The sequence below is a fragment of the Anabrus simplex genome, chromosome 1 (genome assembly GCF_040414725.1).
Source record: "Anabrus simplex isolate iqAnaSimp1 chromosome 1, ASM4041472v1, whole genome shotgun sequence".
Lineage (NCBI taxonomy): Eukaryota > Metazoa > Arthropoda > Insecta > Orthoptera > Tettigoniidae > Anabrus > Anabrus simplex.
This window is the reverse complement of record NC_090265.1, coordinates 1,342,459,992-1,342,485,796: the sequence shown is the minus strand read 5'-3', so window position 1 is coordinate 1,342,485,796 and position 25,805 is coordinate 1,342,459,992. Positions and strand designations below refer to the sequence as shown.

The window sequence follows — 25,805 nt, the reverse complement described above, 5'->3', positions numbered from 1 at the left end:
ATCCGGTCATTAATTTCGGCTATTTGTAGCCGAGTGCAGCCCTTGTAAGGCAGACCCTCCGATGAGGGTGGGCGGCATCTGCCATGCGTAGGTATCTGCGTGTTATTGTGGTGGAGGATAGTGTTATGTGTGGTGTGTGAGTTGCAGGGATGTTGGGGACAGCGCAAACACCCAGCCCCCGGGCCAATGGAATTAACCAATGAAGGTTAAAATCCCCGACCCGACCGGGAATCGAATCCGGGTGCCCTCTGAACCGAAGGCCAGTACGCTGACCATTCAGCCAACGGGGTCAATGACCCGATGTTAGGCCCTTTAAAACAACAAGCATCATCATCATTATCATCATCATCATTCAGCCAACGAGTATCCGGTCATAAAAATCCGCCACGACAGATTCATCTCACCTCATACCCGACCCTGTAGGGAAGCGGGACAAGGGTTGGACAAACAAACAAATGCACAATTTCATACATTTCAAGAACCCACACTATATTAACTTGTAAGGTACAAGACCATACTTTTGTGGAATAGCCCCCAGGATCACGTTAAAATTTGTTTGACGCGGCCCGTAGGCTTTTTTCTTACATGATTCCTTTTTTTTAATGATAAATACTCCTTGGCATGGAGTATAGAATTATCTGTCTTCTATCGTATCATCTTTGGTTGTAGGTGCAAGTTGGGTGTATAAAATGAACTGTCAATCAGCTGTTATATGGTGAGGTTATGAATAGTTGAGTTAAACGCTGTCCGATGCGATATTGGAAGTCAGAAAATGCGAGTTTTATGACAGGATACACGGGAGGTATTACAGTTAATGAAAGTGTACTTGCACATATAACATGAGAACATGGTTATCAGTCGTAATTGATATTTTTTTAAACAGTTAGATTAATGTCATAGTGTCATGTTGACACTTTTCATTTCTTAGTACGTTATTTAATTTATTTTGCTCCCGGAGTGATCTCCTTTCCACGCCCGAAAATGATGTATATGAAGGAACTGGAACAGGTAATCATGCTAATATTATGGCTGTTTCATTATATACGATCTTTAAATAGATTGAGACATGTTTTCTTAAAGTACTATAGAATTTCCTTTTTTCTATAATATTCAGTTAAGTGTGAAAGGATATAATTAATTGATTGTGCATTAAAAACAGACACCGGTATTTCTTTATGAACAGTTAATTAGCCATGAATGTAGTTTTTCTGATCTGTTTGTTTCCACATTATCGGGAAAAGGTAAAATAAGCGCGGAATAATTTGGTAGGGGTACGTCGTCTCATCAACAGGAGAAGCCTGGAAATAAGTTTTTCTTGAAACATTACAGAATGTGAAAAAATAATCTCTTTAGATAGGTCTATGATCTATAAATGATAAAACAAATTCTTGAGGTTTTGAACGTAATGACGATTAACATAACAACTGGAACTTACTTTGACCTCTCTACAATGGAGATCTGCAGCAACGTATTGGTTGATGGTGTGTGCCTTAGTCATCTAAGCTTGTTAATTATCTTGTGATCTCTTAAGCTCATTTATAATCAGGCCTTGCTTAGAAAAAGGTCAGTGACACGTACAGGTACAGGTTTAGTTGAGCGAGTGAACTTAGTCTTAGGGAATTCAATGCAAACTATACAGGTAAGGAGTTGCAATGTTGTGGAAGCAAGTAAATTGATAATGTTTTAATGCCCAATGACTAAAATTCATAATCTTTCAATTTCTTCAGTGTTAAATGCTATAAAGACATTTTTTTCATAAAGTACTCTAGAATTTCCTTTTTTTTCTTCTTTAATGTTCAGTTAAGTGTGAAAGGATATTATTCACTTGATTGTGCATTAAAAACAGATACTGGTATTTCTTTATGAAATATCAGACCATTCAGAAAATGTTGACTAATTTTGAAACATGTTTTCTCGTTACATCTGCAGGATTTCCAGGTAAATTCACTGTCATGGTGGTTACTTCATCATGCAATCCTGAATTTTTTGAAGTTACCCCCTTCAGGGTGGGGCCACTGATGAGGAATACACCCACTGTATCCTCTGCCTGACATAAGAGGCACCTAAAAGGGGCAACGTAGGGGCAGAAATGGTCTGTGTCTTTGGAACCATGAATTGTTCCCCCTGTGAATGGTGATGTATCCACAAAGATGCACGCAAAATGCTGTCAGTTGTGTACACTATTTTATTTACAAACTATATACTGTACGCGCACTTTTTAGTGATAGATTTTTGTACTCAGTTGAGGAGTAGGAAGGGAGCACTGCCGGTTCCGGTAGTACTGCCAACTGAATGGAAGTGAAATCTGAATTGAATCGATAATATGATCAATCAATATGAATTTTCTAAACCTTTAATATCTTACGCCAACAACTGTCTCACACACACAATATATAATACTATATAACATTTTCCGATGCGAAACGTGTTCCTAGCATGAATTCTGTAGTTAGGCTTTGCTGTGTAAGCAACAACAGTACTAGTACTTAAAGTGTTCGCCAGATGTCGCACAGCGATGATAAGCGATTCTTAGTTTGTGTTTCAAAGGTTGCCAATACGAATCTCGAAGATACCTAAGTCGACCGATTAAGCATCAGGGTGTAAATCTATCGCTAAAAAGTGCGCAGATAATGCATGTTATATACACATCAATAAATCACCATTTTGAACAGCTGCCTTCTATAAAGAATAAGAAGACTACATACTTGACAAACATTTGACTGCTACAGTAGCATGTTGGCAGAATCACAACACGAATTCACAAAAACAACTAACTCTTGCTCACAAGTCTGTCTCTTTATATACGTTGCCTGGCCAGGCTTCTAGAAGAATATGACACAACATGTTTTCTCATAAATTCGAGAGTCTCCAATAGCCTACTTACAATGTAAGGAAGTTTCTACACCAATCTAGTCATGCATTGCATTGTTCTGGACTTAATACAGTGTGTAGCACAATGTTGCATTGGATTATACATCATATATACAGGTAATAATAAATTACATACTATTAATTATGATTTCTTACATTAAATAAACTCATATCAATATATATACAGCATGACAACCTTGCAAATAATACGATCGTCCCTACATAACTATGTAAATACCTAATAATAATAATAATAATAATAATAATAATAATAAATGGATATAAATACTTCATAGCCATACCTCACAAGTTATAATAATAATAATAATAATAATAATAATAATAATAATAATAATAATAATAATAATAAATATTTGCATTATTTGCCCATGGGTTAAAAAGTATTGTTTCCAAGTTATATTAGTCTGTTACACTTGCGTCAATGGGAGGGTTTGAATACATCCACAGATCATTTCTGCCTCTCCTAGAAGGCACCTAAAAGGTTTATGTGGCCATCAGTTCCCTCTCAAGGGTTATTTGTACACCGATGAAAAATTAATTGCGTGTTGCTTGAGGAAGAGCCTCTTACGTGTGTGACTTTGCTCGAAAGTCCAGATGGTAGGTCTATCCACAGTCCGTCAGGTGGGAGCACCATTTACCCTGTAGTAATATCCGCCTGACAGTACAGGTCCCATACAGCCGAACATCAGAGCGTATTTGTATATCTTTTTTATTGTTATCGCACTCTTTTTACATGGGAGGGGGGTGGGGGTAACGTGCCATTATGGATGATTTGAGGAAGGGAGCCCTGGTGCTCATTGCCTCAGTCAGCCCGTATTAGGCATTGTTCAACATCAGACCTTGGGCAATACCTGCTATGACCAGGTGGGTATTGCCTTGGGTGCTTAGTTTGGCTACAGGGGTCCCTGATTGGAGTGTGTGGCGTTTGGGGAGGATGGTTTCGAGCTTGGCTGGAAATAAACGTCCAAAGCCAGTCCAGGATGGTCTGCCACCCAGGTCTTTAACCTTTGATTCCCTCAGGGGGACAACCCCCTGAGTACAAGTGCAGTGTGAAAGCATGGGATTGAGCTACTCTAGGTTCCTGGTTGCTACCAGAACTAATGGGCAAGATTTCAAGATGAAGTCTATTTTGTTCAGAAGACACATTAAAGATATCTATGGCAAACTTGAAGACTTAAAGAAAATATGCAACAGTAGTTTGTTATTGAAGACATGCACTGCAGTGCAGGCTGATCAGTTGCTCACGTGCTACCAGTTTGGCAAAATCCCTATAAAATTGGAAGAGCACAAATCTTTGAATCTGTTTTGCGGAGTCCTCTTCCACTGCAATCTGATCTTGAACACTGACAGTGAGCTGATGGAAGACATGAACTGTGGCGTGATAACGTCCGGCACGTTATGTGCAAAGACATCGGTGAAGATGTTGCCACCAGTGCCTTCATTGACTCCTTCAAGTTGTCATTGTTACCAGAAAAAGTTCAGGTAACAGCCAATGCGGTGCTATCAATGCCAAATTTTTGGACATGATTTCTCGTTCGAATCACTCTATCTGTGGCACATGTGGAAAAGCTCATGGCGCGGAACAGTGCACACCACCTTCATTCTCCAAGAGATTGAAACTGTCTTGCCTATCTCAGTGAGAAGAAGATCCAAGAGATCAAGACACTGGATGACCTTCTATACCAGGAAGTGCACCATAAGTTTAATTCCTTGAATGCATCTGCCAAGCCACTAGACTCAGCATTATAGTACAGAATCTACAAAGTTTGTAATTTTTTCCAGCAACACCTGTGAATATTGCTGTGTCCAAGGTGGCATTTGCCACCGTGAGCAACACTGCAATCAGTAAAAGCTTGAAGGTGGGGACCACCCAGCCTTCAACCGCAAAGAAGCCTGTGTTAGCTAAGAAACCTATGCCGGCATGGCAGGGAAAGAAGACAAAGTCTGCCCACTCCAAGAAGTCGGCGATAGCCGTGCCCAAGCCGGCAGAGGCAGCATCATCAAGTGGGGCTGGGAATCTACATCTCAATCCATGTAAACTAGAAGAAAAGGCGGGGAAGAATACAACCCTTATCAGACGCTCCCCCGCCCCTGCAAATGGGGAAGCATGCCCTCCATCCAGAGGATGTGTCAGCACCTGCTGTAAAATCTGTATGCTCCCTCATAGAAGGGAACCCCTCCACTGAAATTTGCCAAAGAGACATTCGACGTTCATCTTCATCCTCGTATGGAGATGTTGGTGTTTAGGTTAAGAAGCATCTCACAATTTAATTTAAAACTTTTTAAAAAATCTACACTATGGCACTGTTACAGCGGAATTGTAATAGTAACGACAGGCATCTTACTGAGCCGCGCCAGCTTTGTCAGTCAATCAGTTCGTGGCAAGTATAATCTGTATTCAAGAAACCAGGACGTCATACGGTCTTGAGAAATTTTAAACTATATTCGACATAATGGGATCATGCTAGCCGGGCTTCTGGTGGCGTTGGTATTTTCACTCGTTCTGACTCCTACAGTGAAATGGTTCCACTAAGAACCAGCCGAAGGCGTTAGCAATACTTGTTTCACTGCCTGCCATAACTACAGTTTGTAATATTTATTTCCCACCAGGCCAATTATCTCAATGATAAGAGAGCTGGTTTTATGCTCTTTGATTACAGGGGAACCAACACACTTTAGCGTAGTGCACATACCTTATCCTGCATTGACATTAGTCTGTGCAGCTGTGCTCTCATTCCTCTGCTTCAGTGAGATGTACTTGGTGACTTCTGTGACAGTGACTGTTTCCCCATTGCTCTTACTTTTTTGAAACAGAAATTCATCGAGGCTCCTCCCCAGTGGATTCTAAGATGTGCTGATTGGCCAAAGTTTCACTAGCTCTCATTAACGAAACAAATAACCAGAGTGTAGACAATGATGTAACCTATATCGTACAAGTTATTCTTGCTGCTGAGGAGTCCATTCTATCTTTTTCTGGGACTCCTCGACGAAAATTCTTTCTTTACTGGAATGAAGAAAATGCAGCAGATGTAAAAGAACAATGTCACACTCATAAATTCTATCGCTGGCAGCCTACTGTGGTCAAGTTGGTAACATTTAAAAAAAATTCCATGATAAAATGCGATTTCTTATTCAACAGAGTAAGAAAGCTTCATGGGAAAGGTATGTGTTGTCCATCTCAGGTGTTGACTAAACTTCAACGTAATTCAGGTGTACAAGGCCCCAGTTTGATTCCTGCTACTGCCAGGTAGGAGGGCTGGTATGTGGTTAAAATAGTACATGCAGTTCACCTCCATTGGGGGTGTGCTTGAAAAGACCTGCACCACCTCAAGATGAGCACTAAAGTTTACTTTTATTTCACCGAGCTGAGTGGCTCAGATGGTTGAGGCGCTGGCCTTCTGACCACAACTTGGCAGGTTCGATCCTGGCTCAGTCCGGTGGTATTTGATTGTGCTCAAATACATCAGCTTCGTGTCGGTAGACTTACTGGCACATAAAAGAACTGCGGGACTAAATTTTGGCACCTCAGCATCTCCGAAAGCTGTAAAAAGGTAATTGGTGGGACGTAATGCAAATAGCATTATTATTACTACTTTTATTTCACAAATGTGTCTGGCTCCGGGAATAACCATTCAGATTTCCTTACTTTGAAGCAGGAGCCAGAATGCCATCATCTATGTTTTGCCACTCACGTTTCAGAGGATTATAACTTGCTCTTTACAGAGTGGGAACTCTGCAGCGCCTCGGCACTTTTCAAGGACACTGCTCCTATACCAGATAATATCCATAACGAGATGTTGAAACACTTCAATGATAACGTATTAGGCCTATATCTTCCTGGGGTATTCAACTGAATCTAGATAGAGGGTGAGATTCTGCCACAGTGGCAAGAGGGAAGAACATTCCTCTCTTCAAGTCTGATAAAGATCCCAATGGAGCAAGTTACAGACCTGTTTGTGTAAACTATTTGAGAGGATTAATGGATGACATGGGTGTTTTTTTTTTTAATTTAGAAAAAAGGATTTTTATCATAGTACCCGTGTGATCTTCGAGCTGCTTGCTCTACCACCGACCACTTGGTCTGCCCAGTGAGTTCTATCCAGGATGCATTTCTCCAAAAACAGCATTCTCTGGCTGTTATCTTCAATTTGGAAAAAGGCCTGACACCACATGGCGATATAGCATCCTTTCAGCTTTGCATCTCGGTAGAAATTCTGAGGTAACTTACTGGTTTTTATTGCATATTTTTTGTCCCTTCATCTATTTCGTGTCCGAGTAGGGAGGCCATATTCGCAATATCACGTTCAGGAAAATGGAGTTCCACAATGATAGGTTCTCATTGTCGCTCTGTTCGGGAATGTCAAACTGTATTGTTGCTGCTGCTGCTTCAGGAGTAGCAGAGTCACTACATGTGGATGATTTTCCTCTGCATTATGGCTCACAAAATATGGCAGTTGCAGAGTGTCAATTACAGCAAGCTATTTGGAGAGTGGAACAGTGGACCTTAGAATATGGCTTTTCAACTGCAAAGACTTCTGTTGTTCACCTCTGCCGGAAGCGCATTGAGCTTTCTGTAGTGGGTGTCGCTCTTCCTGTTGTTGACACGTACCGATTTCTTGGATTCCTTTTTGATAGTAAATTATCATGGAAGCCGCATGTGCATTAGTTAAAAGTTAAATGCGCTAAGAAACTGAAGAGTATATTTGAAGTTTCTTAGTGGGGGGTGACACCATGGTGCTTCTTCACTTTTACAGGGTACATATTTTATCTAGATTGGACTACGGCAGTGCAGCATATGGATCAGCAAGGCAAAGCATTCTTGTGAAACTGAGTAGCATCCACCACAGCAGAGTTGGTTTGGCAACAGGAGCATTCCACACAAGTCTGTTGCTAGCCTGCTTGCTGTGTCTGGTATGTCACTTTTACACCTGAAGCACCAGCAAATGCTGTTGTCCCATGCTGCGAATTTGCAACAGATGCCTCTTCACCCAAGCTGTCCCTGCTTTTTCCACAATGGAAACCATCGGCTGTATGCTGCTTGTTCACGAGCAATGCAGCCGGTTGGTATATGCTTGGATAGCAATTATAGATTGTTTGATGTACCTTCAGTTCATTGTCTTGTTAGATGACCAGGTAAGGTACCTCCATGGTTAATACAGTGACCTGAAATCATCCTGATATCCACGTTGGCCCAAAAGTGAACATAGACCCCTCCATTTATCAGAGGCTCTTCCTGGCCATTGTTAGCAGGTATCCAGTTTCAGTAGTTACTTACATGGATGGTTCGAGGTAAGAAGCAAAAGTAGTCTATCATAAGAGGTTTCTTTTTCATCTACTGAATACCTGTAGCATGTTCACAGCAGAGCTCTATGCTGTCCTTGAAGTTCTGCGGTATATGCTCTAACCCTCGTACTAAACCTATCACTAGTTTTTCGGCTTCCAGGACTGACTTTTGTGACTTCTGTTTGGCATTAGAGTTTGCTCCAAAATCAAACCTAAAATAGCAAAGTTTGTAGGACTCAGCTGGATATGCATGTAAGAAAAGTGAGGTGCTATAATACTCTTAAAACAGGACTTCATCCAGTCAGTCAGAAACCAAGAAACTGTGACACAAATGTAGTTGAGTTTAACTGTGATCAAAACTTATGCCTACCATGACTAATCAGCACTGCTCAGTTTTACAGAAGATTCCTTTGGCTGTACATATTCAACAAGCACTGCCATTATAACAGCAAATTTTATTGCTTTGTGAAAAGTGAAGGGAGAAAAAGACTTCAGCTCATTGTGTTATTTCTTTGCTGCTTCTTGACTGAAAAACTACCTTAGATTTCACAAGTGAAACATATCATTCTGTTCTCTGATTCATGAGTGCCCAGAACAAGAACATCACTGTTCTCAAGCCTTGTGCATGGTTCAGTTCTGTTTGTGTGACCATAAAATATTTCTGCCCTGTACATGGACATTCATACAACCAATGCAATAGAAATTTCTTAACTAGTTTAATCCCTGGTTTCATGAGAGGGTTGAAGCTGAGATTTTCTTCAGTTTTTTCAGAGAGATGCTTAACTTGAGTCAAAGAATAATGTTGATAAAGTCCTGCATAAACTGTAGATGCAGCAAAAGAGTTCAGTTTGTAAAATAACACTATGCACTTCTGAATCCTAGAAGGATTTTCTTTTGCAGAGTACTGTTTTCCAAACAATGGCTGATACGCAGTTTAAGGTATGTCCACCTGCGATAAAGGCATCAAAAAGTTTTTGTGTTTGACTGCTATGATTTATTATGATTAAATATTATTCTGAAGATGTCACAGTTGCAATACTTTTCAGGACATTGCCATATATCCTGAAATTTCTAGAAACCTCCTCAGTTAGCTTTCTGTCCTTCCAGTTTATACCAAAATCCTTCAACATTTTCTGTAATGATACCAGTGCCACTTGGGTGACAGTCCTAAATGCAGCACGTGAAAATAAAAACTGTCAGGTGCTGTTTTCCAATCAATGAAACAAGCGTATACTTCCAAAACTCTTTGTCGTCATTGTCAAACACTCAATTGTATCACTGATTCCTCTTCCTTTCCTAAACCCAAATTGGTCTTCTGTATTTTCTTTTATCTCTTTTCTATTCTTCACAGCACTAGTTTATTCGTAGACTTGATGGAACCAGTATTGTGAAATCCCTACCATACTGTACCAGGAAAGCCTATGTCCTGGCCCATATTAATCGAAAGAAACGTTATTCCAGCATAAAATATCCGTCCGACGTACGAACATTTAAATAAAGGAATGTTCCAGCAGGTGCCAGACTTCATGAGTGCACTAGGCGAAGTCAAGTGACGTCACCTGTCGCTCAAAGCTCACCTCCCCTAGAGATATTTCTCGAAAAGAATTTTCTTTTCGCAAGTTTTTCAACGCCTTAACCAATTTCAACGGGACAAACGCTGAATTGTAGCGGACGTCATAAAAGTTAATCCCTGTGAATTTTGAATTAATCCATCCCATGGTTGTTGAGTTATAATAATTTAAAGTCTAAGAAAACTATACACTCACGGTCACATGGCCAAGAGAAACCACCCCTCCCAGCGCCAGCATATATATGTCAAGGCTAACAAGCAGAGCAGCACAGTACAAGGACGAGTACACACATGTGTTGTACAGTATGTTCGCGCAGTCACGGTGAAAGTACTTGCCGTCGCGTTTCTGGAACACGAAGTTATATCGCCGACAAAATTATAAAAGACGTCGCACTGTATTTAGTACATCGCGTCGCGACTACAGTCTAATTCTAAAGACATTTGAGAATATAATACGAGTGAACTTATTGAAGTGCAAATACCAAATATTTAACGTTCACAGAATATGTCATTACGTGTAGACTTAGGTTACTTCACATGATATTGAACTTCTACAGAAACTAATGTGTAGAATTAACAGAACTCATTTCTTTTCGAGTATTGAACTGTATTTCTTTATTCACGCCATATTAGTATACGACTTACAGTAGTAATCTGGGTGAATACTAAGAACTTTTTCTGAGGTAATATGACGTTATAATAACAAGATAATCAGAAAATAATCCTTAGTGACTTAATGACCGTGTTCAAAGACTGATTATAGACTATGATTTGCCTTTTCAAGTGTGAACTGTGTAATTATGGACGTTTCAGTAACGACTTTAAATAGTATTTCATACAGGAAGGACTGTGATTATTCATTTAACGTCTTAAAGTTCAATTACGCCATAAACTGTGTTCAACAGTAAATGACAGTGTCAGTGATAACTACTCGCACTAAGTGAATTTTTCGTGTGCGAAAAATCACCTTAACAAGCTGCAATTGTACACGATCCAGTTCCAGCCGTCATCACCTCATCGGGGGACGTCAACATGGTGTGTTAAGGGAACACCGCCGATCCTGATTCTCCACGGAACATTCCAGATGTCCATCTTTCAACATTTGTAGCAACATTTATTTCATTAAGTGAGTAGTAACAAACTGACTAAAATTTTCTCATTAATTTTGAACAGTGGAAACTTCAGTGCCGTGGGTGAACAAATATTTCAGAGTTCTCATAGTTTCTCAGAAGTGATTAATTTAATTTCGAATTTCATTTTCATATCTCATAGAAAGACTTTAGGCTTTTCAAGTGTGCTATACATCAAGGTTTACAAACTGAAAAACTGAAAACTTTTAACAGAAATTTAATTTCTCATGTCAATTTGCAATTACAAGTGTGTGCTCATATTTAGAAAGACTTTAGGTGGAAATCTAATACCTCGTCTTCTCACATATGAAAGACTTTGGAATCAGTGATATTCATTTAATTTTCATGAACAGAATTCAGGAAGATTGCGTTCAAACTTTTAATTTCAGTGCCAGATTTGAGTCCAATAATCATATTGCAGGGTGAAGAATTAATAAATTGTTAAGAAAGAAAATGTTTAACCATCTATTATTCGCTCTGCGAGTCTATCGTACTCTGTATCGGCTCCAAAACCAAGTTCCACTCCCTGAGGTCCTACTCATGCCCTTTCTCCAAAAACTTTTCCTGGTACAATACATTATGTTGATTAGATGGTCAGTCTAATTAATGTACCATTCTCTATGGCCTTCAGTGCCTTAGATGGTATTCTACCACAGCCCGTAACCTCCCTTTCTGTGAGATCGTAGATTGATTACTTTCTCCACCTCCCATTTTTCTATCAGTGGCCCTTTGTCATCTTCATATTCTTGAGCACAGGGGTGTCTCGTCATAAGGATCATGTGAGCATGTGAACATCCTGGTAATCCTAAAACAGTTGAAAATTAGATGATATTGCATGATGAGGACAAGATTTCTGTACGTGGAGAACGAATTTAAGAAGTTGTAAGCGTCGATTCACTTTCCGTTTCCATTTGAATCGTGTGCCACACCAGCTGATCACAACCCCATTGTGAACTGCAAACTTGGGGGTATTACAAAACTAGAGCTTGAAGGGGCAATGCTGTGGGGAATATAAGCACAATTTCTGTCTGATCACAGTCTACTGGCCCACTTCCAATACATTCTCTTTAAGTTCTTCTCAAATCCCAAAGATAATAGCATGTATCATGTAGTCCAGGGTCTCTCAGGGTGCATGCACCAGTGCATTGCACGGTGCAAAAGAAGACTTTGCTCGGTTGACCAGAGTGCAGACCCCCACTCCTCGATTTGGGGCAATAGTGCTGTTTCTCTCTTTCCTCTCGCCTGTCTTGCACACTCCACCTGTCTTCCTCTTCCTCACTTTCTCCGTAGCGCTCCAAATCTGAGCCAAGCTTAGCCGAGTCGCCCCAAGACAAAACGCTAGTCCGAGCCATGTGAGTCAGGTGCACTGTACGCAGGACCTCTGTGCCTCAGTTTGCACGCATAAGATTTTGGGCGTTTGAGAGGCCCTGATGTAGTCCATAGCAGTGGGTAAGGCACAAGATTGCTATCCTGGAGTAGCTAATTGACCAACCCCATGGCGCTGTTCTTGTCAGTCACAGGTGTAACATAATATTGCTTAATGAACCAAAGAGGAATTTAACTAATTACAGTAGAAGTCCGCTATAGCGAGTATGGTATATAACGAGAACCCCGCTATAATGACAAGTTTTATCTGTCCCTTCAAAAGTTCTATATTAAACTGTGTACTATCCTTCGGTTACAGCGAGAGCCCTATTGCTGACGCATCCGTTATTGCGAGCAATTAAGCGCAAGCAAGTTTTTCCGTTATCGATATTTATGCACCCAGCGATTATGTTATGTACGATCGATCACTTTCGGCATCGTTTCCTCTCTATGTACACTAGCGAGCACTCTCGTTGACATTCGAAGGCGATGTCGGAGTCGATTAGTAATACCCGTCGACTGCTTTTCTGTAAAGAAAATTCGCAATGAAAGAGAACATATTTTCGTAATAAGTGCGTAAATAACATGTCCGATAACAGTTGTTCATCCCTTAAAAATAAGGGCTGAATAAACGACCTCTTAATTTTAATGCTAAATACTGCAATTAAGTAAGAATGCATCATTGATTTCAGAGGCTGGTTTGTTTTCTCGCGTCTGGTTAAATTACGGATAGGCTATTATCATGTAAATTTATAGCGAGGAGGTTATCATTTCTGTACATGAGTTCAAAATGTTTTCATGATACATATACGGTTAGGTTAGATGACGCAGTTTGAAGAAGAAAACTGAAATGTTTGCCACAGAAGCTTCTGGAGTGATACCATATTCCTCCGAATCCAAGATGACGTTTATTTCTCAAAATCGCATGTGAAAAATCAAGGGTTATCTTGCATTCGCGGCCTAACAGTAATGAACACCACTGGCAACTACCGCGGTAACCACGCTGCTTCCTTTCATCCCCGTGCGCGCGCGCGCACACAAAACTCGCTGACAATAAATGACCGCCTCTTTATTATACATCGCTACCCGCAGCAACCGGTTGTACAGTGCCTCTGTCTAATGTCACTGGTTCTCGGGAAATAGTGAAAAGAGAATGATGTTCTAGTAACCTTTACAAAAACATTTCTGAAATCTGCAGAATGGCATCAAAACAATTGAGCTTTCATGTTCTTAGAAAGGCCACGGCTCAGTGGCAGAGTATAATGTGTCTACTCATTGCCTACGAGATATACAAGGCTGGGAAGTGGACCAGTAGAAATGCAGGTCGCAAGTAGTTTTACGAACGTCCGCTAGAGGTCTCGATATTGTGCTATGCTGTTCGCGCGAAATACATTGAATTAATAGTACATGTTGGTTTTTAAAGACATAAAACACTATAAATAATGAAGTTATGACCATCTAAATGTGATTTAGAGTGATTGGATGTAAAGTAAAGCACATTTAAGTGATATTTGGAATTATTTTAGGCGAAGTCAAGTGCAATAAATAATAAAAGCAATACATTAAAATGACTTACCATGATCACTGCTCATATCACTCACATTTTAAAGATCTTCCAAGTTAAATGCTTCATTGGTTAATTCCAATGGCCCGGGGGCTGGGTGTTTGTGCTGTCCCGAACATCCCTGCAACTCACACACCACACATAACACTATCCTCCACCACAGTAACACGCAGTTACCTACGCATGGTAGATGCCGCCCACCCTCATCGGAGAGTCTGCATTACAAGGGCTGCACTCGGCTAGCAATAGCCACACGAAATCATTATTATTATTATTATTATTATTATTATTATTATTATTATTATTATTATTATTATTATTATTATTATATTCTATTACTGTGAAATATTTGTGTAGTATAGTATCGGTAGTATAGTATCTGTGGTATCTGTATTAACTCTCTTACTAGAATTCTGTTGCAGTAATTAGGGTAGACTTAACTGCAGTTTAGAATTGTGTAGGCCTAATTCTAGTGTATTACTTTCGGTTTTCAGTAATTAACAGGGTGTTGTAGAAAAAAATTTGTACAACCAATATTGTAGTGTAGTAGTAGCTTATTTAATTACCTTGTTGTTATGTGATCTTGAACTATCCTAGACAATATTTCTTTCCTTTCATTTTTATTTTTATTTTTCCTTTTCTTCCCATTATTCCGTAAATAATGTCTAAGGAGTGCAAGTGTAGGAACTGTGGGTGTGGCCAGGCATTAAGGAGTATGAGGGAGGAGTTGGAGAGTTTGAGGGAGAAAGTTAGGATTCTCTCAGAGGACAGGAAGGAAAGTAGGCCTTCCTCAAATAATGTACAGGATACAGTAGGTGTAAAGGAGGGATGGGAAGGAATTGGAAGAATTGTAGAAGACAGGTGGTCTAATGTTTTAAGGGGAAGGAGATTGCAGGCTAAAGGCTCTGTTCAGGATCAGAATTCAGGACAGGTGTCTGTGAGAAATCGGTACGAGTCACTGCTGGTAGAACAACCGAGGGAAGATGAGGAACAGGAAACTGTTGCTGAGATGTGTGGAAGTAGGAGGAAGGGAAAAGGTAGGAAAGGAAAATGTAGGAAAAGACAGGTGAAACAGGGTCATGGGAGGGAGAAAAGGGAGGAGGAAGTAGCTTCTGCAGTAGTGAGAGAAGATAGGGCTGACCAGGAGTGGAGGGGATCAAATGAGGTGGCTAGGGTTGAGGCTCTGGTCATGAGAGATTCCATCGTTAGACATGTGGGGAAAGTGTGTGGAGGAAAGGGAACCAGGGTAGAGTTATCCAGGAATTAGGTTGAGGCAGATGTTGAGGAAAGTAGAAGAGAAGGAAGAGGGAAAGGAGAAGGTGGTAGTGTTTCACGTTGGTACTAACAACGTAAGGCAAGCAGGTATAAGTACCAACATAGTTGGGGATGTGTGGGATCTGGTAAATGCAGCACGGATGAAGTTTAAGGAAGCGGAGATAGAGTTATCAGTGGAATACTGTGTAGGAGGGACACTGACTGGAAGGTGATTGGGGATTTAAATGAGACTCTTGAGTGGGTATGTGGGAAACTGGGAGTGAAATTTCTAGATCCTACTGGGTGGGTAGGAGACAGGGATCTGTGCTCAGATGGCCTTCACTTAAACCGCAGCGGTACGTGTAAGTTAGGAAACTTGTTTAGGAGGGCTATAGTCAGGTACATTCAGGGAAACGGGGTGGCCTAGGGAGCGGTGTTAAGCAAAGAGGGAACTGGAAATCAAGTAAGGATGACATAAACATGTTAGTGCTCAACTGTAGAAGCATTGCAAACAAAGGAATCGAAGTAATTTAGTAGATATATACTTACCGGATATTGTAATAGGAGTTGAATCATGGCTGAGAAATGATATAATGGATGCAGAAATTTTCTCGCAGAACTGGAGTGTGTATCGTAGAGATAGGATAGGAATGGTAGGAGGGGGAATATTCATTCTGGTGAAAGAAGAATTAGTAAGCTACAAAAGGATGAAAAACATGAAATTCTGGGTGTAAGGCTCATCTCTAAAGACAATAGGCAACTTGATGTCTTTGGAGTGTACAGACCAGGAAAGGGTAGCGCTAATGCCGATTCAGAATTATTTTATAAGTTAATCAGCTATGTTGGAAATGATATGGAAAGGAATGTGATAATAGCAGGTGATCTCAATTTACCAAATGTCAATTGGGAAGGTATTGTGAACGACAGGAAGCATGAACAACAAATGGCAAATAAGTTAATATGGGAAGGGCAGCTGATTCAGAAAGTGATGGAACCAACTAGAGGGAAGAATGTTTTGGATGTGGTGCTGATAAAACCAGATGAGCTCTATAGAGAAACCGAGGTAATAGATGGTATTAGTGATCACGGAGCTGTTTTTGTCGTAGATAAAAATAAATGTGAAAGAAAGGAAGGTATTAAAATTAGGACTATTAGGCAGTACCATATGGCTGATAAAACAGGCATGAGGGAGTTTAAAAAAAGTAACTATGATCACTGGAAAAATGGTAAATAAAAATGTAAACAGGCTCTGGGATGGGTTTAAAGCAATTGTTGAGGAATGTGAAAATAGGTTTGTACTTTTAAATATGGTAAGGTATGTAAAGATCCACTATATTATAACAGAGAAGTAAAGAGACTAAGGAGGAGGTGCAGGTTGGAACGAAATAGTTAGAAATGGTTATGGAAGTAAGGAGAAATTGAAGGAACTTACTAGGAAGTTGAATCTAGCAAAGAAGTCAGCTAAGGATAACATGATGGCAAGTATAATTATTGGTCATACAAATTTTAGTGAAAAATGGAAGAGTATGTATAGGTATTTTATGGCAGAAACAGGTTCCAAGAAGTACATTCCAGGAATCATTAATGAACAAGGGGAGTGTGTATGCGAGGATCTTCAAAAGGCAGAAGTATTCAGTCAGCAGTATGTAAAGATTGTTGGTTACAAGGATAATGTCCAGATACATGAGGAGATTAATGCTAAAGAAGTATTAAAATATGATAACAATGACATTTACAATAAGATACAAAAGTTGAAAACTAGAAAAGCGGCTGGAATTGATAAGATTTCTGGGGATATACTAAAGACAATGGGTTGGTATATAGTACCATATGTGAAGTACTTATTTGATTATTGTTTGGTCGAAGGAGCTATGCCAGATGAATGGAGAGTTGCTTTAGTGGCCCCTATGTATAAAGGAAAGGGTGATAGACATAAAGCTGGAAATTACAGGCCACTAAGTTTGACATGCATTGTATGTAAGCTTTGGGAAGGCATTCTTTCTGATTATATTAGACATGTTTGCTAAATTACTAACTGGTTCGATAGAAGGCAGTTCGGTTTTAGGAAAGGTTGTTCCACTTAAGCTCAACTTGTAGGATTCCAGCAAGATATAGCAGGTATCTTGGATTGAGGAGGTCAAATGGGCTCTTTCGCGATTGACCTAAGGCATTTGATAAGGTGGATCATGGGAGTCTACTGGCAGAAATGAGTGCAATTGGACTAGACAAAAGAGTGACTGAATGGGTTGCTATATTTCTAGAAGTAGATCTCAGAGAATTAGAGTAGGCGATGCTTTATCTGACCCTGTAATAATTAAGAGGGGAATTCCTCAAGGCAGAATTATTGGACCTTTATATTTTCTTATATATATCAATGATATGTCTAAAGAAGTGGAATCAGAGATAAGGCTGTTTGCAGATGATATTATTCTGTACAGAGTAATAAATAAGTTAAAAATTGTGAGCAACTGCAAAATGACCTCGATAATGTTGTGAGGGGGACAGTAGGCAATGGTATGATGATAAACGGGGATAAAAGTCAGGTTGTGAATTTCACAAATAGGAAAAGTCCTCTCAGTTTCAATTACTGTGTTGATGGGGTGAAAGTTCCCTTTGGGGATCATTGTAAATACCTAGGTGTTAATATAAGGAAAGATCTTCATTGGGGTAATCACATAAATATGATTGTTAATAAAGGGTACAGATCTCTGCACATGGTTATGAGAGTATTTAGAGGTTGTAGTAAGGATGTAAAAGAGAGGGCATATAAGTCTCTGGTAAGACCCCAACTAGAGTATGGTTCTAGTGTATGGGACCCTCACCAGGATTACTTGATTCAAGAACTGGAAAAAATCCAAAGAAAAGCAGCTTGATTTGTTCTGGGTGGTTTCTGACAAAAGAGTAGTGTTACAAAAGTGTTGCAAAGTTTGGGCTGGGAAGACTTGGGAGAAAGGAGACGAGCTGCTCGATTAAGTGGTATGTTACGTGTAATAAATATCATTTTTGGTCTGTATTGATGATATTTGATTGGAATAATAACAGTAAGTTATTTATTAAATAGACCACCTAATCAATACAAAGTCTAAGACTATTTAATAAATAACTTACTGTTATTATTCGAATTAAGTGGCATGTTCTGAGCTCTCAGTGGAGAGATGGCGTGGGGGGACATCAGTAGACGAATAAGTTTGAGTGTTGTCTTTAAAAATAGGAAAGATCACAATATGAAGATAAAGTTGGAATTCAAGAGGACAAATTGGGGCAAATATTTATTTATAGGAAGGGGAGTTAACCCATTTGTTCCCAGAATTTTATTTTTGAAGGATTGCCTTGATTTTCACAAAAGTTACTCAATAGGGGGTGTGGAATTGTAAGAAAAAATAGATTTTGAATTAACATAATTTTCAGGGTTATTTTTAGCATGGCAGGATTTCCTGCCACTGGGATTAATCATTATCTGTTTCAACTTGTCACTTTTATTTGAACTTATTGTCAAAGTACTACATAATAATGCTCATCAGGTTAAACATTTACAGCAATGTTACAAACTATATCAGCAATGATGACTGAGTCCACATTCTTACATAACTATAAAAACGTTTTGAAACAAACTTGTTCGAAAACTTGCACTGTGTTGTTTCTTTACAGAGGTCTCACATGGTAGTACTTGTGACATTCAGGATGAAGAGGTGTGTTACATTTTTCACACTTGTACGTTGTTCTACCTTTCCACTGCTTGCATCTCGAATTAGGTTGCTCACTTTTTATTATCCAATGATTTCTTTCATCAAACCGTGTTGCATTATCGGCGGTGCCACTGATTTGAAATCTTGGACCGGAGCACTACCGTTCACTTCCATATTGCAGGAGCAGTTGCTGACTAATATCTTGCTGGAACATTAGCAATGTTATATTATTACCAAGACTTCGGAAAAGGCGCCAAGTGTTCACAACAGCTGCATTCAGCCCCCAAACAAACAAAGGCCACTACCTTTTGTTTTTTTTGTTTAGTCCAACTCTTTTGTCAGAAGCACCAAAATTTATTTTCTGATTTGTCTTCTTTTTTCTGTCTTCATCTATTGTAACAACTGATCCAGCTAATGATGTAACCGAAGTATGGCGCGCAGACCTCTGGTGGAGGACATTGGAGGTCTCTCTGGATATAGGAGATTTAGATGACATATTGGGTGCAAGGAAAGCCATTTTCTCTAGTCAGCTTTCTTTGACTGGGTCAATGGGTATTACTGCTGAGGTTGATGGTGAGCATAACGTGTTAGAATTACTAAATACTGGCTGATCTTCGCCCGTTTCTATAAGTAGTTCAGCAGAACTTTTGAGTATACGCCTAGGTAAATGATGCAACTGAAAATCCACTTCATCATCACTTTTGTCGGAGTCAGCATCTGTCTCTGCGTCTGCATTTTCAACTGGCGGGAGTACAGAAATTCCAGTCACATTGACATCATCCAAGGCATCACATTCTAACAGGTCACATATTTCATTGACGCACAGCCTAAATGAAAACGAACACGCATTTTTAGAACTATAAGTATTATGGCTAACAATGATAGTGTTATATCCCAATGGCAGGAAATCCTGCCAGAGGATTTAAATGGTTCATTGTTGCCCTTTCAAGAATAATGAGCAAAATTCCAGTAGCAACACTGTCTTCCTGACTGTCTTGAGAATTTAAATACATAATACTACTCAAATCCAAGGTGAAGTAAAGGAATACTTACGATGTATGTCTGTTGCTGTATGCCACTTCATTCCACTCGATCTTTTGCTCAAACTAATACACCTGTGGTGATTAATAGCACAAAATGATTGTATGGATCTTTATAACTGGATTCTCTATGAAGGTCAGGGAATATGCTAAAACAGTGAATAAACAAATTAACTTAATGCACTGCCATCTAGATAGAGAAAACTACACCGGTAGGAAATCCTGCCAGTGGGATGAAATGGGTTAAGGATTGGAATAACTTACCAAGGGAGATGTTCAATAAATTTGCAATTTCTTTGCAATCATTTAAGAAAAGGCTAGGAAAACAACAGATAGGGAATCTGCCACCTTGGCTACTGCCCTAAATGCAGATCAGTATTGATTGATTGATTGATTGATGGTATTTCAAAAACGACAGTCTGCAGAGTTATGTCAGCGCCAGATGACACCCTTCCTCATGATGTCGCATGTTGGTTGGCTGAATATGGCGAAGTGCTAAATTCTGATAATGAGTTAAGAATTTAAGAATTCAGTAACGGAGGAAAAATTTAGGAGCAGGGATTCTTACGTGTTCAGATAAGATTACTTTTGGTGTTATTACTTATGCCTAAAGAGACAAGTCAGAGGCAAGAAATTAAACCAGAAAATGGAAGTAGAAGAGAAATACAGCAAAAATTATAACGAATTTCAGGGAACATCTTGTGTGTGATAATGGGCTACACTCCACGGTGCTGTTGAAATATTAAGAGCCACACCTAGCACTATTCGAAGATGATTGTAACCTTCAACGGTGTTCCGCATAATGGCAGCTTGATGTCTCTTTCACATTCTACCCAACAACCAACCACAAGTTTATACAAATGGTGATGAAAATGATATTATGTAACTTCCCTGCTGGCAAGCAGCCAGAGACTTTGCTATGATAACCGGTAGTTTGTTGTTGGTCTGCCAGGGTGTCCATCACTTGTCACAGAGCATTAAACTCATAGAAAATAGTAGTTTTCTCCGTCATTTGAAGAGTAAGCATTGAGATGGTTGGCATGCAGAGGTCCTTGACCAAAGCACCTCCAGCTCTCTCGTCTGCTCCTTCTCGTTCTGCCATGGCTGCACTGGTGCCTCCACTTTGTGGTTATACACACGCGACCCTATAGGCTATATAAGCCAAGGGCCTCAGAGCACCAGAGCAGGTGCAAGATGAGCGGGGAGGAGTAGGTGACAGCAGCAACAACAACAACAACTTCTCTCCGCTCATCTCAAGACTGCTCCGGTGTTCATCCATTCCTTTGGTGATGGTTTGCCATGTTGTTCCTCGTGGCCTTCATCGGACTTCTGATCTTCTTCGCCTGCTTGTACCGTGCTTCTACTGGTTAGCCACTGCTGGTTGATTCCGTTATTTCAACTCTCCCAGGACCTGGAGATAGTTTACATATGTGTTTCTGACTCTCTCATGTGCCCTGTTAGACAAAGGCCTACCTTCGTGTGTGTGCCGTATGGCCCTACTGGGCAGCTCTAGGCCGAATCACTCCTGTTTCTTGGGTAACTTAGTGCAAAATGACCAGTTTGGTGTTTGTGTGTTCTATGTTCTTGCCTCCTAGAAGTAGACTTAGCTTCTTGTACTATGGTTCAGTGTGTACTTGTATTTGCATATTGTTCTTTGATTTGGTATTCAGGAGAGGTTCCTCTGCTATACTTGTAGCCCATTAGGGCATTGTGAAAAATAAAGCATTGAGAGGGTTGGCATGTGAAGGTCCTTGACTGAAGCAACTCCAGCTCTCTTGTCTGCTCCTAGCTCTGCTGCATCTGCACTGGTGTTACCACTTTATGGTTATACATGCATGACCCTCTAGGCTATCTAAGCATAGGGCATCAGAGCACCGGAGCAGTCATGATGTGAGTGGGGAGGAGAAACAGACACGAAAGCTAAAAACCACTGATACGCTCTTGAGTTGATCTAAAATGAATAAATATCTGAAAAATTGTCAAAATAAACTAAATGACAGACAGTGGATGCCCTACAACTTTATTTATATAGATCATTGTTGTGTATTCAAACTCTGTGTAACAAATGTGATTTCACACCCGACAGTTGGTAGTATAGTGGACTCGGAAAGACTTGCAACTGCTAACCATGAGTTTTGTTCCTCTCCGTATGTAACTGTAGTTTTATCCTCTAAATACATGAATTCTCTAATCAGTTTGTGTTATTTATCAACCCACAAATACAACACTAATGTGTAGCATGTACAGCATCAACAAAAAAATGTGATCGGTCTTGAATATACTTGAATATAATTTCCATTCGGTACCTTTTCTACTATTAGAAGGCAAGCGCTGTTGCCCGTTGTCTGATGAGACGTGATATCTATAATTATAGTTATCATGGACCAGTTCTGCATGATACTATTCTGGTGTAATGGTAAAAGTTGGACTGATTTTCATGATGTCTCATGGTATGGGTTATTGTAGTCAACGTCCTGGTTCATGAACCATGCGGAATATCGTGAGTGGCCTAGTAAGTGGTCCTGAGAGTCGGGATACCAGTTGATATGGAATGGGAGTAGGCATCTCGGACATACTTTGAGTCATGGTCCTCCTTGTGCTCAGTCGGCTAGGACTACACAATCCACCGGTGGTCCCTAACCTGTTGGAAGAGTGATCCTCGGTCGGACTGTGTGTAAGTAGGGTGGCATCTTTCATGATGAATTTACTGAGCAAGCCTTGGACCTATGGGAGTAACGGAGTTCCACTCCCATTTGACAGGCAAGGGACTCGTTGGAAACAACTTGGCGAATGAAATGAAATTCGATGGGGAGTTATCAATATTAATGGGGTGTATAGAAGTGGAACTGGCTGCGTCAGCAAAGAGGATGCATCTGGATGTGCTAGGTGTAAGTGGTATTCGAATAAGGGGAGATAACAAGGATGGGTTAGGAGATTATAAAATGTACTTGATGGGTGTTAAAAAGGTAAGAAGGAGTTTGGGGTAGGACTTTTCATCAGGAATACTATTGTACGCAGCATAGTTTCTGTTAGGCACGTAAATGAGTGAATGATGTGGGTATAATAATTTTGTGTGGCTATTTCTAGCCGAGTGCAGCCCTTGTAAGGCAGACCCTCCGATGAGGGTGGGCGGCATCTGCCATGTGTAGGTAACTGCGTGTTGTTGTGGTGGAGGATAGTGTTATGTGTGGTGTGTGAGTTGCAGGAATGTTGGGGACAGCACAAACACCCAGTCCCCGGGCCATTGGAATTAACCAATGAAGGTTAAAATCCCCGACCCGGCCGGGAATCGAACCCGGGACCCTCTGAACCGAAGGCCAGTGCGCTGACCATTCAGCCAATGAGTCGGACAATGATGTGGGTAGATTTGGCAGTTGGAGGAATTAGGACGAGAATTGCCTCAGTGCATTCACTATGTGAGGGTGCAGATGAGGATGAATTTGACAAGTTTTATGAAACATTGAGCGACATCGTAGTCACGGTGAACAGCAAGGATACGATAGTGCTAATGGGCGATTTCAATGCGAGAGTTGGAAATAGAACTTAAGGATACCAATATAAATGGTCTGTTATTGGACATAAATTTTCCAACTAACTCATTCCTGGTTGCCAGTGTTTCGCCCTTGGGCTTATCAGTTGGCACCTAGTAACCTAGCACATGAGGGCGAAACGCTGGCAACCAGGAATGAGTTAGTTGGAAAATTTATAATGTCCAATAACGGACCATTTATATTGGTATTATAAATTTACTCATTCGGGACAAATATTTCAGATTCCCTATGGGAATCAACATCTATATCGGAACTGAAGGATACGAAAGGGTGATTGGTAAATGTGGGGAAGATATAGAAGATAATAGGAATGGGAAGCGTTTGCTGGACTTCTGTGCTAATATGGGTTTAGCAGTTACGAATACATTCTTTAAGCATAAGATTATTTACCGCTACAAATGGGAGGATGGGGGTAGCAGATCGATTATAGACTATATCTTAACTAACTTCGAAATCAGGAAATCTGTTAAGAACATATGGGTTTTCAGAGGATTTTTCGATGATACAGACCACTATCTGATCTGTAGTGAACTAAGTATCTCTAGGCCTTGGACAGAGAAAGTAAAATCTGTCTGCAAACAAATAAGGGTAGAAAATCTCCGGAACGAGGAAATTAGGGGGAAGTACATGGATATTATTAGTGAGAAGTTTCAAACAGTGGAGGGTAAGCAGGTTCAGGACATACAAAGAGAATGGGTGACATACAGGGATTCTGTAGTAGAAACAGCAAGGGAATGTCTAGGAACAACTGAGTGTAAAGATGGGAAAAGGCAAACATCTTGGTGGAATGATGAAATGAGAGCAGCTTGTAAACTTAAAAAGAAGTCTTATCAGAAATGGCTCCAAACAAGGGCTGATTCAGACAGAGAATTGCATGTAGATGAAAGAAACAGAGTGAAACGAATAGTTGTTAAATCCAAAAAGAATTCGTGGGAAGATTTTGGTAATAACCTGGAAAGGCTAGGTCAAGCCGCAGGGAAACCTTCCTGGACAGTAATAAAGAATCTTAGGAAGGGAAGGAAAAAGGAAATGAACAGTGTTTTGGGTAATTCAGGTGAACTCATAATAGATACCAGGGAATCACTGGTCAGATGGAGGGAATATTTTCAAAACATTCTCAAAGTGAAAAATCTTCCTGGTGGTGTCATGAACAACCGAGCTCAGGTGGAGGGGGAAAATTATGATGGTGAAGTTATGCTTGAAGAAGTGGAAAAGGTGGTAAATAAACTCCATTGTCATGAAGCAGCAGGAATGAATGAAATTAGACCTGAAATGGTGAAGTATAGTGGGAAGGAAGAGATGTGATGGCTTCATTGAGTAATAAGATTAACATGGAGTGTTTGTAAGGTACCTTCAATTTGGACAAAAGCAGTAATTCCACCTATCTATAAGCAAGGGAACAGGAAGGATTGCAGCAACTATAGAGGTATCTTTGATTAGTATACCAGGCAAAATATTCACAGGCATCTTGGAAGGGTGCGATCAGTGGTTGAGAGGAAGTTGAATGAAATCCGGTGTAGTTTCAGACCACAGAGGGGCTGTCAGGATCAGATTTTCAGTATACGGCAGGTAATTGAAAAATGCTATGAGAGGAATAGACAGTTATGTTTGTTTCGTAGATCTAGAGAAAGCATATGACAGGGTACCAAGGGAAAAGGTGTTTGCTATACTGGGAGACTATGGGATTAAGGGTAGATTATAAAAATCAATCAAAGGCATTTATGTTGACAATTGGGCTTCAGTGAGAATTGATGGTAGAATAAGTTCTTGGTTCAGGCTACTTATAGGGGTTAGACAAGGCTGTAATCTTTCACCCTTGTTCATAGTTTACATGGATCATCTGCTGAAGGTATAAAGTGGCAGGGAGGTGTTCAGGTGGGTGGAAAACTAGTAAGCAGTCTGGTCTGTGCTGACAACCTGGTCTTAATGACAGATTGTGCCGAAAGCCTGCAGTCTAACATCTTGGAAATTGAAAATAGGTGCAATGAGTATGGTTTGAAAATTAACCTTTTGAAGACTAATTTGATGTCTGTAGCTAAGAAGTCCAAGAGAATTTAATGTCATATTGGTGATACAAAGCTGGAACAGGCAGACAATTTCAAGTATTTAGGTTGTGTGTTCTCCCAGGATGGTAATATAGTGAGATTGAATCAAGGTGCAGTAAAGCTAATGCAGTGAGCTCGCAGCTATGATCAACAGTATTCTGTAAGAAGTAAGTCATCTCCCGGACGAAACTATCATTACATCGGTCCGTTTTCAGACCAACTTTGCTTTACAGGAGCGAAAGCTGGGTGGACTCGGTATATCTTATTCATAAGTTAGAAGTGAGACATGAAAGTAGCGAGAATGATTGCTGGTACAAACAGGTGAGAATAATGGCAGGATGGTACTCGGAATGAGGAGATAAAGCCTAAGTTAGGAATGAATTCTATGGATGAAGCTGTGCGCATAAACTGGCTTCGGTGGTGGG

The 25,805-nt window shown here is 40.2% G+C and overlaps 1 protein-coding gene across 4 annotated transcripts in view; it reads left to right on the top strand.

Annotated features, from left to right (window-relative positions):
* Window positions 1-663: 663 nt before the first annotated feature.
* Window positions 664-25,805, top strand: part of Sec10 (Exocyst complex component Sec10) — a 324,790-nt gene continuing 299,648 nt past the window's right edge. For 3 of the 4 annotated variants that reach the window (XM_067137790.2, XM_067137794.2, XM_067137792.2), the window contains exon 1: window positions 664-1,008. In XM_067137790.2, the coding sequence (XP_066993891.1) occupies window positions 982-1,008 (27 nt within the window). In that variant the 5' untranslated portion in view covers window positions 664-981. The remainder of the gene's footprint in view (window positions 1,009-25,805) is intronic. The other variant, XM_067137791.2, reaches the window with a different exon arrangement.